The sequence below is a fragment of the Pan paniscus genome, chromosome 4 (genome assembly GCF_029289425.2).
Source record: "Pan paniscus chromosome 4, NHGRI_mPanPan1-v2.0_pri, whole genome shotgun sequence".
Lineage (NCBI taxonomy): Eukaryota > Metazoa > Chordata > Mammalia > Primates > Hominidae > Pan > Pan paniscus.
Genome location: NC_073253.2, coordinates 131,532,496 through 131,547,609, shown reverse-complemented (window position 1 = coordinate 131,547,609; position 15,114 = coordinate 131,532,496). Strand labels below are relative to the sequence as shown.

The 15,114-nt window shown below is 42.6% G+C and overlaps 1 protein-coding gene and 1 long non-coding RNA gene across 3 annotated transcripts in view; one reads left to right on the top strand and one right to left on the bottom strand.

Moving 5' to 3' along the window:
• Positions 1-15,114, top strand: part of TRPC7 (transient receptor potential cation channel subfamily C member 7) — a 152,934-nt gene that overhangs the window by 105,215 nt on the left and 32,605 nt on the right. For both annotated transcript variants that reach the window (XM_063604232.1, XM_003829246.4), the window contains 2 exons: positions 8,463-8,696; positions 12,611-12,875. In XM_063604232.1, the coding sequence (XP_063460302.1) occupies positions 8,463-8,696; positions 12,611-12,875 (499 nt within the window). The remainder of the gene's footprint in view (positions 1-8,462; positions 8,697-12,610; positions 12,876-15,114) is intronic.
• LOC130541547 (uncharacterized) overlaps positions 1-15,114 on the bottom strand; it is an 89,387-nt gene that overhangs the window by 55,674 nt on the left and 18,599 nt on the right. The gene's annotated exons all lie outside the window — the stretch shown is intronic.

Below are 15,114 nucleotides of genomic sequence, written 5' to 3'. Positions count from 1 at the left end.
CCTACTGTCCTCCTAGTCCCTCTTTTTTGTTTCTCTGCATAACCATTAACGCCTCTGACAATACTATATGCTCTATTTTGTTTCCTGCCTGTCTCGATTAATATTGATATTTCTGTAATCACATAGATTTGTAGCTGACTCCTTTCATCTTCTGTTTAACTGTAGCCCTCTCTCCACATGGCCATCTGGTTTTCCCAATCACCTCTTTCAATGGCCACTTGTGTTGACAACAACTTACTTCCCAATCCCCTCATCCTATGGGGCATGTAGGTTGTTCCTCTTTTGATTTACAGTTCTATAGGAAGGCCAAACCCAACTGGAAATACCTTCTTCCTTTCCTCCACATACTTTGCCCAGTTCTCAGCAGAATTTTGAGAAAATTCTAGATCATCATTCCAGGATATTTAAGGTATCGGCAGAGAAAGTGAAAGCCACAAGGAGACTAAGAAGACAGAGCCAGAGAGGCAAAGAAACTCCAGGAGAACATAATATCAAGGAAGCCAAGTGAGGAGCAAGGCTGAGGAAGGAGGGACAAATTTGCTGGCAGACATATATATCCTGGAGAGCCATCAGATGAGGAAAAGACTAAATGAACCAGTGACCATTGCTCCTTCCAGCCTGGAGAATCTCTAACATCCACACATACCATAGGAATCTGTCTTTGTTGCTTGCATTATAAGCAGTGATTCTGGGGTAGATGCAAGAATAACAAGCTTATAATAAGTTTTTTGACTAGAGATTATAGCACTAGAGATGTTCATCTGAGAACTGTGTAATAATGCTAGTAGTTCCCAGAAAGCGGTCAGAGGCTTGGAAGCTAGCAAGCATCTCCATAACGCATGAGATTTCTCCATCTAGGAGTAAATGCCTGGTATGGTAGTAAAATACGTTTAAAATGCTAGATAGGAGAAGAGCTTGGGAGTGTGTCCCTTTCTCTTTGGTGGTTTTGCCTCTCTTAATGGTGGCTGGCACAAAGGTGGAGCTCAACAATGTCTGTTAAGTGGGTGAATGAGTTCCTAACCAGTGAGAGTAAGCTTGTTCCCAGTGGAGGGCATGGCAGGAGACAGCACAGTGGACAACAAGGCTCCTGGGCTGCCTGTGTGGCTTTGGACAACTTACTTGCCACCTTCATAGGTGAGTTTCTTCATCTGTAAAGTGGGGATAATCATAGTAGCTATCTATCAGACTATTATGAAGACTTAGCATTTATTAAGTACTTACAAAGGGCCTGGCACCTAGAAGGTACTCAATAATTGGGGGCTACTATATTAGAAAAGAAGAGGAGGATGAAGAGGAGGAGCTTTGTTAGAACATTTTTGATCTATTAATATCCTCTTGCCTGAAAAACAAATGAACCCTGAATGTGTCTGAGGCCAACATTTGTTGCAAAGGACCGCCTGTTGAGATAGTGTTTTGATGTTAGGACTTGTGGGTTCACAGCCACTAGGCATATTCTCTCTCCTGCGAGTTCAAACTGGGGACCAATGGTGAGAAGTTGGCCTGAGAGAACAGAGAGGCAGATGCAATGCCCTGGGACAGTAGCCCCTGGGGGCCAGGACCATTTAAAGAATGTACATACTTAAGTCTCACAGGACTTTGAAGGGGGAGCCCTTCTGAATATCATCTGAGGCAGGGATAGGAGTGAACTGCCTTTTAGCCTTTCAGCTGTCAAGCTCCATCTCCACAGCCTGCAGGACATTACTCAGAACCTGCCTATAAGAAGCTACTCATTTCCCTTGAGGCTTCCTGGCACTTCCCAGCCTGTTCCACTGCCAGGCACCCCTCCTTAATTATTAGTGACCTTGTTCTCTAGGCTCCAGGCATCCCTGAGAGAGGGAAATTCTGCCTGAAGGAGGATCAAGTGTGGGGAGCGGGGTGGGGGCGCATGTTTACCCCTTGAGCCCTGGGCTCTAAACACTCCTCTGATTGACATGCTGGAGGCAAAAGGCCATGGGGCTCAGCTTGGATATAAAACGCTGAACTATCCTTGGCACTGTGGCGGCAGGGGGGCAATTTCACTCACTAAAATACTTAATTTCACACAATTCCTTTTTCATTAAGCATTCCTGCTGCCCAAACCCTTGGGCCCATGTTACTTTTACTTATGGCCCTGGAATAATTTAAATTCATCTGGGTGAATTAATATTTAAATCTAAGAAGACTCATGCAGACATTTGACCATGGAGGAAGTGATTCCCAATGTCCAATGAGAAGCTACTATATGGGTCAGAAAAGTTAGTTTTCTGAAAATAATTTGCATTTCAGATTCATAGAGCTTTTAGTACTTGAAGTTACCTCCAAACTCCAAATTCATTCATTTCAAAATATAGAATCTAAGACCCACAGCAAATCAAGGGACTTAGCCCAAGTCATACTGCTAATAGGTAGCCAAGCTAGAACTTGAACCCAGGGCTTCCTGAATTAAAGCCAATCACTCTTAAGTTACAGCCTGTGACTCTCCTAGTGCCATGCTAAAAGCAGTTCCACTCAGATGTTGAGAATTTTAATTTGGGGGTAGAGGAAAGCAACAAACACTATTTTTCTATCCATTAAAAAATTTATTTTTAAAATCCATTTTAAAAATACCGGTTGCATAGTCACAGATGAAAGTGTATTTCAGTGTTAAGAAATTACTTCACTGAATTACCACAAAAATTTTGATACGGTATATTTGAGACATAGCTTTGTTAACAAAAAAGGAGGGGGCTGGTTCTGCCCTACCATTGTAGGGTAAACCTACCTGCAATTTTTTTTAATATTTCCTATTGTGGGGATTCCAATTTGATACAAATATGCAGATCTTCATTAAATAAAGCCATGATTCTTCTCCAAACAGCTGCTCTCAAATTACTTTTCTCCTTAGGAAAACATTTCAGGCCGGGAGTGGTGGCTCATGCCTGCAATCCCAGCACTTTGGGAGGCCGAGGTGGGAGGATCACGAGGTCAGGAGTTTGAGACCAGCCTGGCCAATATGGTGAAACCTCGTCTCTACTAAAAATACAAAAATTAGCCAGGTGTGGTGGCGTGTGCCTGTAGTCCCAGCTACTCGGGACGCTGAGGCAGAAGAATTGCTTGAACCCAGGAGGTGGGGGTTGCAGTGAGCTGAGATTGCACCACTGCACTCCAGCCTGGGCAACAGAGTGAGACTCCATCGCAAAAAAAAAAAAAAGAAAGAAAGAAAAACATTTTAAATCCTTTTATTTCATGGGCCATTTTCAACAGAAAGGGAAATTTTCTGATTAAAATAGTCCCTGGGCATAGTCCCAGACAAGTAAAAGTGATCAGATCATCACTCGAATGTGCCCACTTGTGGGCCTGTGAGCAAGTCAGCCAGGCTCTGACCAGGGAAGAGCCCTCATTACTGTCTACTCCCAGCATCATCTATGACACCAGGCTTTTTCAGCATCTGGACCCCCAAAGGCCATTGTATCATGTAGGCATCTGTGAGTGTGCTTGGGTTAATGTCTGGGAAAAAGAAAGGAAGAAACACAAGCAAATGGTTGGGTGGAACTGCTGGAGGACTGTTAGGTGGGCCTGCTTTGCTAGAGTACAGGGTGTATGAAAACTGTGGAATATCATAGGAATGACAGCCTAGCTTTGGAGTCTAGACTTTATCTTGGTATTATGAGGAATACACCACAGGTATCTGAAGACAGAAGTGACCATGATATGACCCAAACTTCATGAGGTCAGAGAATAGAGTTGAAGACTAAAAGAGCAAGATGGATCTGACATCCACTAGAGGAGGATCTGCAGAACTGCAGTGATCCTTGGTGACAGCCAGAAGAGTCAGGGGTGCAAGAGTGGGAATACTGGGTAAGGATATGACACAGTGAGGGTGGGAGGGATGGGGAGGCCAGCTTGAGGGATGTAATATTGGCACTGGAAAGACATCCACTAACCCACTAACAGCAGTCTCTCTCTATGGGGGGAATTCAGCTTTGAAGTTCTTAAGGAAAATTAGGAAGATATTCATCTGTGAGACATATGCAAGGAAATGAAGGACAAAGTTTCAGGGCTAGATGCACTAACTTGAGGTCAGAGGGAAGAATGGGAACGGCCAAAAACCTGGAAAGCTGCAGCCCTTAAGGAGTGGGCAGAGTTAGAAAAGCAGCAAAGAAAACTGAGGAGGAGCAATGGGAGGGGCAGGAGGTACCAAAGAAAGCAGGCCATCATGTCTGATGAACAGGGCCGAGGGACTGCCAAAAGAGGCTATCGGTGTTAGCCTCTAGGGAGTGTGTGGTCACTGAGCTGGAATTGTTTCACTCACTGACCAGCTGGTGATTCTTTTACCACGTGAATCCCTCTAAATATACAGGTTAAGTGTAGCATTGTTCCACAACAAAGCTCTCCCAGGTCTGAGTAGTCTTAAGACTCTTTGATGACATAAAATGTTCAAGAGTCTTTTCTAACTGATTTGAGCCCAATTTTATTTTCTGGAGAGGCAGAAGAGTATAGCGGTCAAGAACATGAACTCTAGGGGCAGACCTTCTGGGTTCAAATTCCAGATCTCCTGCTTCCTAGCAGGGCACATTACAACCATCTGAGCCACTGTCTCATTAGCTGTAAAAATAGGATAATAACAGAACGTACTTTATAGGATTGTTGCAAGGATTTAAGATAATACATATACACATATGGCAGTGCCTAGCACATAGTAGGTGCTCAAATTGAAACTGAATAGTTACATTTTAATACAGGCATACCTCAAGGATATTGCAAGTTCAGTTTCAGACCACTACAACAAAACAAGTATCCCAACAAAGAAAGTCCCAGGAATTTTTTGGTTTCCCAGTGCACAGAAAAGTTGCATTTACACTATACTGTGGTCTATTAAACGTGCAACAGCATCACGTCTAAAAAAAGTGAGTACCATAATTTCAAAATTACTCTATTGCTAGAAAATGCTAACAATCATCTGAGCCTTCAACAAGGCATAATCTTTTTGCTGGTGGAGGGTCTTGGCTCAATGTTGATGGCCACTGACTGATCAGAATGGTAGTTGTTGAAGGTTAAAGTGGCCGTGGCAATTTCTTAAGACAATAAAGTTTGCTGCATCAATTAACTTTTCCTTTCACTAAAGATCTCTCTGTAGCATGCAATGCAGTTTAATAGCATTTGACCCAAAGTAGAACTTCAAAATTAAACTCAATACCCTCAAGCCTTGCTGCTGCTTTGTCAACTAAGTTTACAGAATATTTTAAATCCTTTGTCATCATTTTAACGATGTTCACGGCATCTTCACCAGTAGACTCTGAAAACTATTTTCTTTGCTCATCCATAAGAAACAATTCCTCATCCATTGAAGTTTTATCATGAAATTCCAGCAATTTAGTCACATCTTAGGCCCTACTTCTAATTCTAGTTCTCTTATATCCATCACATCTGCAGTAACTTCCTCTACTAAAGTCTTGAACCCCTCAAAGTTATCCGTGAAGGTTTGAATCAACTTCTTCCATTTAATGTTGATATTCTGACCTCCTACCATGATTCTCTAATGTTCTGAATGGCATCTAAAATGATAAATCCTTTCCAGTAGGTTTTCAATTTACTTTGCCCAGATCCATCAGAAGAATCATTATATATGGCAGCTATGGCCTTATGATATGTATTTTTTAAAATAATAAGACTTGAAAGTCAAAATTACTCCTTGATCCACAGGCTGCAAAATGGGTACTATGTTAACAGGCATGAGAACAATGCTAATCTCCTGTACATCTCGATCAGAGCTCTTAAGTGACCACATGCATTGTCCATGAGCAGTAACATTGTGAAAGAAGTATATTTTTTCTGAGCAGTAAGTCTCAACAGTGGGCTTAAAATATTCAATATACCATGCTGTAAACAGATACGCTGTCATCCAGGCTTTTTTGTTTCATTTATAGAGCACAGGAAGAGTCAATTTAGCATAATTCTTAAGGGCCCTAGGTTTGGAATGGTACATGAGCACTGGCTTCAACTTAAAGTCACCAGCCGCAGTAGTCCCTAACAAGAGAGTCAGCCTGTCCTACGCAGCTTTGAAACCAGGCACTGATGTCTACTCTATAGCTCTGACAGTTCTAAATGGCATCTTCTTTCAAGATAAAGCTGTTTAATCTACATCAAAAATCCGTGGTTTACTGTAGCCACTGTTATCAATTATCTTAGCTAGATCTTCTGATAACTTGTTGCAGCTTCTACATCAGCACTTGGTGCTTCACCTTGTACTTTTGTTATGGAGATGGCTTCTTTCCTCAAACCTTATGAACGAACCTCTGCTAGCTTCAAACTTTTCTTTGGCAGCTTCCTCACCTCTCTCAGACTTCATAGAATTAAAGAGAGTGAGGGTCTTCCTCTGGTTTGGGCATTGGCTTAAGGGAATGCCGTAGCTGGTTTAATCAATCACTCATGAGTTCACTGGAGTAGTACTTTTAATTTCCTTCAGTAACTTGCTCTTTGTATTCGGAACTTAGATGTCTGGCACAAAAGGCCTAGCTTTTGGCCTATCTCAGCTTTTGATACACATTCCTCACTAACCTTAATCATTTGTAGCTTTTGATTTAAAGTGAGAAATATGCAACTCTTCCTTTCACTTAAAAGCTTAGAAACCACTGTAGAACTATTAATTGGCCTAATATCAATATTGTTGAAATACTGGGAATAGGGAGGCCCGAGGGGAGGGAGAGTCAGGGAAACAGCAGGTCAGTGGAGCAGTCAGAACCCACAAAACATTTATTGATTAAGTTTGCCATCTTATATGGGAGTGGTTCATGATACCCCCAATCAGTTACAATAGTAACATCAAAGATCACAAAGACCACTGGTCACAGACCAACCATAATGAATATAATAATGAAAAGGTTTGAAATATTGTGAGAATTACCAAAATATGACATAGAGACAAAAAGTGAGCACGTTATTGGGAAAATGGCATCAATAGACTTTCCCAACACAAGGTTGCCACAAACCTTTAATTTGAAAAAAACACAGTCTCTGTGAAGCACAATAAAGCAAAGTGCAATAAAACAAGGTATGCCGGTAATTTAAAATAATTTAAATAGTAATAATTTAGTAATCAGTAAATGTGAAGGTATAGAATAGCATTATTCAATAGAAATACAGGGCAAGCAACAACCATGAGCTATATAATTTTAAATGTTCTAAAAGTCATATTATAAAGACAAATAGGTGAAATTAATTAACAATATACTTAACCAATCATATCCAAAATATTAATCACTGCAACATGTAACTGATGCAAAAAATTATTAATGAGATACTTTACATTCTTTTTTCATAGTGTTTGAAATCTGGTGTGTACCTTACATTTACAGCACATCTCAAACTGGACTAGACACATTTCAAGTGCTCAGTATCCACATATGATTGGTGGCTATGGTATTGGACAGTACAGGTCTAGAAGGATACTCAACAACTATTAGCTCAGGCTACCTCACAGGGATGGCTTAGAGCAGCGGTCCCCAACCCCTGGGCCGCCAACTGGTACCAGTCTGTGGCCTGTTAGGAATCGAGCTGAACAGCAGGAGGTAAGCAGTGGGCAAGCCAGCATTACTTCCTGAGCTCCAGCTCCTGTCAGATCAGCAGCGGCATTAGATTCTCATAGGAGCCTAAACCCTATTGTGAATTATGCATGTGAGGGATCTAGGTTGCCATCCTATGAGAATCTCATGGCTGATGATCTGAGGTGGAACAGTTTCATCTGGAAACTATCCCACCCTCCACCCCCACTCCAACCCCACCCTGTGTTAAATTGTCTTCCATGAAACTGGTCCCTGGTGCCAAAAGGGCTGCTGGCTTAGAGGAAGGCTGGGGAAACTAGTAACATTTTGTTTATATACTTCTATATTGTTTAGTATGTAACAATGAGGACATATATCTTTAAAATCCAATAAGTTATGAAAGAGTAAGAAAAAATCTAATAACCCTAAATTAATGCTCATGACACAGAAATACAGAAGCATTCTAATCTGGGATTTAAAAACAAAACAAAACAAAAAACTGGGTTCTATGTCCAAAAAAAACCATAGTTCTAGGTTCTTGGGGCATTTCTGTAGAATTTGGGGCATGGAGTGGGGGACCTTCAGAAAGCCCTTTACAATTCCTGGACCTCAGTTTCCCTATATTTAATTTAGGACTAATTGATTCTTTAAGTTCTTAAAGTTCTTAAAGTGTATAAATGTCAGCAACTGTATTTCTCCTATATTCCCTCCAAGAATCTATCAACGAATGAAAACTCTCTCCTCACTTCCAGAGACAGTGTGTTCGTAAGCACAAGGCCAAGTCTCTGAGTCTCCTGGGTCTAAATCTGTCTTTGAAAACACGTTTCTGTCTGCCTCTGGCTATCGACGGTCCCAGCTCCAAAGAGTTGATATTTACATTTGTACTCTGGTTCCCTCCATGACCTCATGCGGTCACAAATGCCAAGAGAAACGAAAAATGAGCCTGGCCTTCTTCTCCCACAGGAATGATTTGGTCCGAATGCAAGGAAATCTGGGAGGAGGGGCCACGGGAGTACGTGCTGCACTTGTGGAACCTGCTAGATTTCGGGATGCTGTCCATCTTCGTGGCCTCCTTCACAGCACGCTTCATGGCCTTCCTGAAGGCCACGGAGGCACAGCTGTACGTGGACCAGCACGTGCAGGACGACACGCTGCAGAATGTCTCGCTTCCGCCGGAAGTGGCATACTTCACCTACGGTGAGTCGGAGGGTGCTTCCCCTACTCCATTTTGGCGCTTCCGGGACGTGGGCCTGGTGCTTCACTGGGGCTGGTGAATTTGTAACGCTATTTGTAATCAAGTGGCCCATGATTTGTAACACAGCCGACTTTGGCAGTTCCACTGTCAGTGCAGAGCATCCTTTCCACCTCAAAAAAACCCTTGGTCCTGGAAGTGTAGCCAGCAGAATAGAACGTGGAATTAGTGACTTTGAGAAATGAATCTTTTTGTGTTAAGGATGAATTTGTTTCTGAAAGGCCCTTGGGAACATTTCTGTAGTTTGTTTGTTTTTAAGAAACGTCTTGTTTCTGATGTGCATCCAGGAGCGCTAAAGGGATATGTATATGCGAAAGAATTTTCCTTCTATATTGGATCCCTGTGTTTTGTGCAAAAATAAATCCTGCTTTCCTAGTTATTGCTTGGTGGCAAGATACATTCTTAGAAGATACCTTAATTACCTTAATTCTTGCAAAATGCAAAGCCTTACAGCTTGATGTAGTAGATTGAGACTTTAGGAATACTAATAATAGTTATAACATATGTTTATTGAGAACCTACTATGTGCCAGGAACTGTGTAGACATTTTATACACACAATTCTAATTCTTGCAAATAGCCCGGCAAAAAAGGGTCCTTCTTTTGTCCCTATTTTAAACATGAAGAATCAGGTTTTTATAGCAGGGCTTATAATGTTTCCAGAAAATACAGGATTGCCTTGTATAGCAGGGAATCCTGGCCTGACATGATTTGAAAATCATGCTGAATAGCATAGTGGTTATGTCCCCAAGCTTTGGAGTAGAAGAGACCTGGATTCAAATCCTAGTTCGGTAGTTTACTGTGAGATCTTGTTTACTTAACTTTTCTGAGCTCTTTTTTCTCATATGTAAAACAGAGATAATAATACCTACGTCAAAAAGTTTATTTTGAGGGTTGAATAAAATAGTGTATGTGAAGCGCTTTGCACTCTGCTGTGAAAATAGTAAGTGCTCACTTAATGGTAGCAGCTATTATCTGCTTACTTATTTTAAAATAAGTTATGTCTTACTACTACCTTTTGGGTCATTTTCTTGTTCAAACACTAATTTCTGTACTGCAACAGAAAGATGTTGAAAGTTGAAGGAACAGTAGATACTTGTTAACAGTAAAAAGCAGCTGGACACTTAGTAGGCAATTGCTAATGGTAGCTACAACATCTTGAAGGGATTGAGTGTTGAATGTCCCTGTTACATGAAGCCAGATGGCTTCGGGACCACAGAATCTTTGTGGTAAGATACAACAATGATTCTGTGGTCAGATACAACAATGATCTGCAGAGGGTTGTTCGCTTAACGCAAAAGTTGAGTAACTGCCCGTTTTCAGTGTAGATTATGTTACATGTAAATGTGGTAGGGAAATCTCCATTGAGAAATGGAGAGTCTTGTAGTATTACAAGTCATCCACCCACCCACCCTCTGCCATTTTGGGGTGTGGCAAATTCAGACTTTCTTAAAGCAAAATAACTTGGATATTATCCTCTGTCTTGTTCAGGGTTCATCGAGGAAGGAAGAGAGAATATTGATACTGCATTATGTACTTTTCTTAATGCCAGGATTCAGGCTGCAGTATTGTCCACTTCTGACTTCTGTTGCTTTATGGGTTGTATTAAGGTCTCACCCAACCCAAAGCATAGTACGTTATTGCTCTTGTATTTGCAGTTCACGCTGTGCCCTTGGAAATCCTTTGGATTTCTGGCTTAACTTGTGCTCCAGTTACAGGGCAGGAGAGCCCTCTTGTGGCCAGCTGGACGGTGGCTCCTTCCAACGTCTACAGCACCAAATGCGCAGATACCAATTTTTCAGGTTGTGATAGGGCAATTTTTCTCTTGGAAATAGCTCTAAGGAGAAAACCCCTTTGTCCAAATCATCACAGTGCTGTTCATTCTACGCTCATCACAACTCTTTACAAGTCAGTTGAAATATAATATTTTTCAATATAAGTCCTGACCTAGTCACCAGGATCTGACAACAGCTAAATCTATCTGAGTAGATTATAAGAGTGTCTTGTTATTGTGACTGAGGTTTAAGATGGTGAGCTAGAGGCTGCAGAAAAAAAAGAATTCCTTTTTGCCTTCTGTTTAACGGGAGAAGTTATGTCTTATTTTATCTTATCCAAATATTTATCCATAGAAGATGACAGATATATTGGAAAACATGTAATTTATTCTGCTTACTAGTCTTTCATGGATTTTTGAGGTATGACCTTGATGAGAACATAGAATCTGTAATGTTATTATATTTCCAAATGCAATTTAGAATCACTCCATGAAACTTTGTGGCCTGGCTTCCTTTACTAAAGGTTTCTTACTGCTCTCTATTGTTATAATTATTTAACAGAGTGTAGTTTTGAAAATAAAGAATAAAAGCCTTCCTCTTCAATCTCCCTTGGAATGCCACGAATTGCTATGTAATATCCTTGCTATCTGCATTTACCGGGCTCTGAAAAGGACCCCATACCCTAAATCCAATCTTAAAAATGGCAATAATGATATCTACTCTACAGGGCTGTTGTGAAAATTACAGCTAATGTAAGTGTAAGTGCTAATTTAGGTTTCTCAATGTTTCTCAATTAATATTTCACTCAGCATTTCTCAATAGGGACACTATTAGCTTTTCCAGCAGGGCAGTTTTCATTGTACAGATCTGTCTGGAGCATTGCAGGACATTAGCATCCTAGTAGTACTCCTATTCAGTCACTTTGACAACCAGAGACACCCCCACACATCCTCCATGAGAGAAGTGCTGCCCTCACTTGAGAATCACTGACATGTAATAGACAGCTGATTCGTGATATGTGCTGCTCCTTGTACCATTAGAACTGCAATAGGAACACTTTGCAGGTTTGCTCTGCTGCAGAAATACCCATAGGAGAGCTCAGGCCCTTGTGGTCACAGTGACCACAAGCAGAGCCTTCCCAGCTCAGGATCAGTCCTAGGACCCTTGCCTACCTGGAACAGGGCTGTCGTGGCAAACCTGCCTGACTGGTCACCACTTTTGGGGCCTTCGCTTAATCAAGGAGCAATATCCCAGCACACAGTACCTGAGGAACAAAACCCAAGAGTATTTTTTCAGGCAAGATCCTTTAGATTCCTGGTCCCCATGTGAGCTTATTTGTTCTGACCTGTGTCTGGTCTAAACTTGTGGTTAAAAGTCTATTCAGTCATTTGACAAACACTTATCTGTACCTGCTGTGTGCCAGACCCTGTGCTGAGCACTTTACGTGTATGATTTCATTTCATCCTCTCCACAGTCCTGTGAAATGGATAGTATCCATAATTTAGAGATGAGGAAAATAAAGCTCAAAAGGTTAGTTAGTTGTCTCTCAGAGTCATGTGGCCAGTAGGTGGATGGGCCACATTTGGCCTCAGGGCTGTCTGACTCCCAAGTCCACGCTCTTGCCCATCTCGCTCCTCGCGCTGCCTCCCGAGTGAGTGGGACAGCATCTGAGCATGGAGCTAAACACTGGTGAGGGAGACAGAATAGCAAGTGGCCTGGTGAGTGCCAAGACATGGAGGGTATACAGGATACAATGAGAGCACAGACGGAAACTGGGAACCTGCCCAGCCCGTGGTGGGGGTAAGGGGGATCACAGAAGTCTTCCTGAAAGAGGTGATGCCTGAGCAGAGTCTTAGAGGAGGATTAGGAATGAATCATACTTCGAAGTGAGAGAAGAGTGTTCCAGGCAGATGGTCCAGCACATTCCAAGAGGGAGGGTGGCAACTTCTGGATATTGGGATTAATTTAAGGACAAGGACAAGAATGGCAAATGATGCAGTTGGAGACCTCTAAAGATGCCTAACTGGTTTCTCTTCTAGAATAGATCCTGTGGCCTCGTGAGTAACCCAGATTGTTTTCTTTTAGCCAGGGACAAGTGGTGGCCTTCAGACCCTCAGATCATATCGGAAGGGCTCTACGCGATAGCCGTCGTGCTGAGCTTCTCTCGCATTGCATACATCCTGCCAGCCAACGAGAGTTTTGGGCCCCTGCAGATCTCGCTAGGGAGAACTGTGAAAGATATCTTCAAGTTCATGGTCATTTTCATCATGGTATTTGTGGCCTTCATGATTGGGATGTTCAACCTGTACTCTTACTACCGAGGTGCCAAATACAACCCAGCGTTTACAACGTGAGTATCTGAGAGCTTTCCCCTGAGGTTCTCCCTGGGCTTCCTGGGAATCCTTGGGAGTCTCCTGAAGGTGGCTTCTTGCAGAGACTGCTGTTTCCTTGCTATCTCTCAAGGTTAAAGGCAACTTTATTCAAGGGTGGTTTAGAGTTCAGGTTCTGGAGTTGAACAGATGAGTTGAGTTAAATCCTCACTTTGCCACTTACATTTCGTGTGACCAGAGCATGTTCCCATTTAGAAAAAAAAAATCACATGTAGGAATGCTACGTTTTCTAGGATTTGACATTCTCAGCAATCAGGAATTATTTCATAAATGGAAATTTCATAAATGGAAAGACCACTACTAAAAACAGAATGCCATTAATATAATGTTGTCTTTTGTTTCCAAAGTTGATAGACTAGAGTGATGTGAAAATAATAATAAAAGCGAGATATTTTGTGGTAAACTTTGGGGGTAAAGTTAGGACTGCAATCCATGAGTTATCTCAGGGTAAACAATGCAGCAGCAAGCATGCTGGCGAGTATTCTTGGGGCCAAGGGGAAATGGGTTAACATCTCTGATACTTCATTTTCTTGTTTTTAAAATGGTGATAATAATAGTACCTTCTTCAAAGAGATTGTGCAAGGATTCAGTGAGATGACGTAACTCACGTAGTAAACTCTCAATATGTGGTAAAAAAAATTATTCTTACTATTATTATTGTCTTAGCCTGTGTTACCTAGAAAACAGAACTCTCGGTAAAAGTTGCATGCTAACACTTTATTAGAGTGAGGGAGTTGCAATCTAAGGGAAATAAAACTGAAGGAAAAAGGAAAGTGAAGAATGGGAAGAGGGGAAGCAAGTACAAAGTGCTGCTGCATGAGAGGTGTGTGAAGTGAGGATGGGGAAAGCAAATCCAGGCAGCTCCCTGGCCACTGCCCACCAGAATACACAGCATGGGCATGATGGACCTCTCCAGGGGGACTATCTGGAAAGACCACATCTCAGAATAGCCCATCAGGCTGAGAATAGAGAATTTATCATCCAGATCAGTCCCATCTGCTGTCTCTCATTAGTCACTCCATAGGACGTTAACTCACCTACACTTCCAGGGAAGCCCTGGGGAAGCCATATCCACACAGCATGGGAGGCAGGTCTGCGAGTGGTTGCAGGTCACTGCTCTCCATGCCTGGCTGGGCAAGCCAGGTCTTGTGTGTGGACACCCAGCAAGTCCTGCAGCATCATGTGCCTCTGCAGCAGGAAGGAAAGCCCATGTGAGAGAGGCAGGAGGCATGCAGCCTGAGCATGAGGCAAGACACTGAAATTGGGGTCCAGAAGTAGCTGCTAGGGGTGCTCCAGAAAGCAGGCAGAGTAACACAATGGCATGCACATCCCCCACTGTGGAAGTGGTGATGGAGCTCTCTAAGCCTGTGTCCACAAAGATCCAAAGCTCCTCCCCTGGGGATGGGCGCGGGGCAGGATGCCAGATAGTCTCCTGGAGGGCCAGCCATCGGTAGCACCGAGAAGGGTCTAGTGGAAGAGTGTGGAAGACCTGAATATACTTCCTGACACAGGCATATACTGGCTGGTGAACTTAAGTCATTTGATTTATCTGAGCCTCTGTGTCCTCGTCTATAAAATGAAAATAAGGTTTCCCACCTTATTCACAAATACCTTTATGGATAAATGAGGATGTTTACATAAAGTGCCTGAAACACAGAAGTGTTTCCAGTCCATGTCCTGCCCCAGACCCACTCAGTTCCAGAACTTCTCCTTGCCTTCACCAAGCTCTTGCCCAAAGTCTTGAAAGGAGGATAGTCAGGTTTTCAGCCTTGTGGAATCCCAGCACAGCAGCCAGGATCAATGGGGCTAAGCACTTCCTGACACTTGTCCCCAGGAAGCCCTGAGTGGCCTAGAATGTCAGTTTTCCAGCTAGTAGAAATGGCTCTGAGCCCTGCCCCTCAGACTCCCTGAGCAATTTCCAGGTTGCAGCAGGGCCTCATCTTACTCTTCTGGAGAAATTACCCATTAAGGTAAGATACTTGCCTCTGAGAACCAAGTACAATGAATTCTGTGCCACTTAGCTCAGAATTATGGACTGCGCTGCCCCACCCAGCTGAAACTACCTAAAAGAGTGGGACTCTGGTGCTGCTGAACCACAGAAGCTGTTACTCCCTGAAGCAAAGTAGTTTGTGTGTCAAGAGAATAGGTGCCAGGCCCAGTGCTGAGAAATGCACCTGAGAGGTGCTTGGCTCTGCTCCT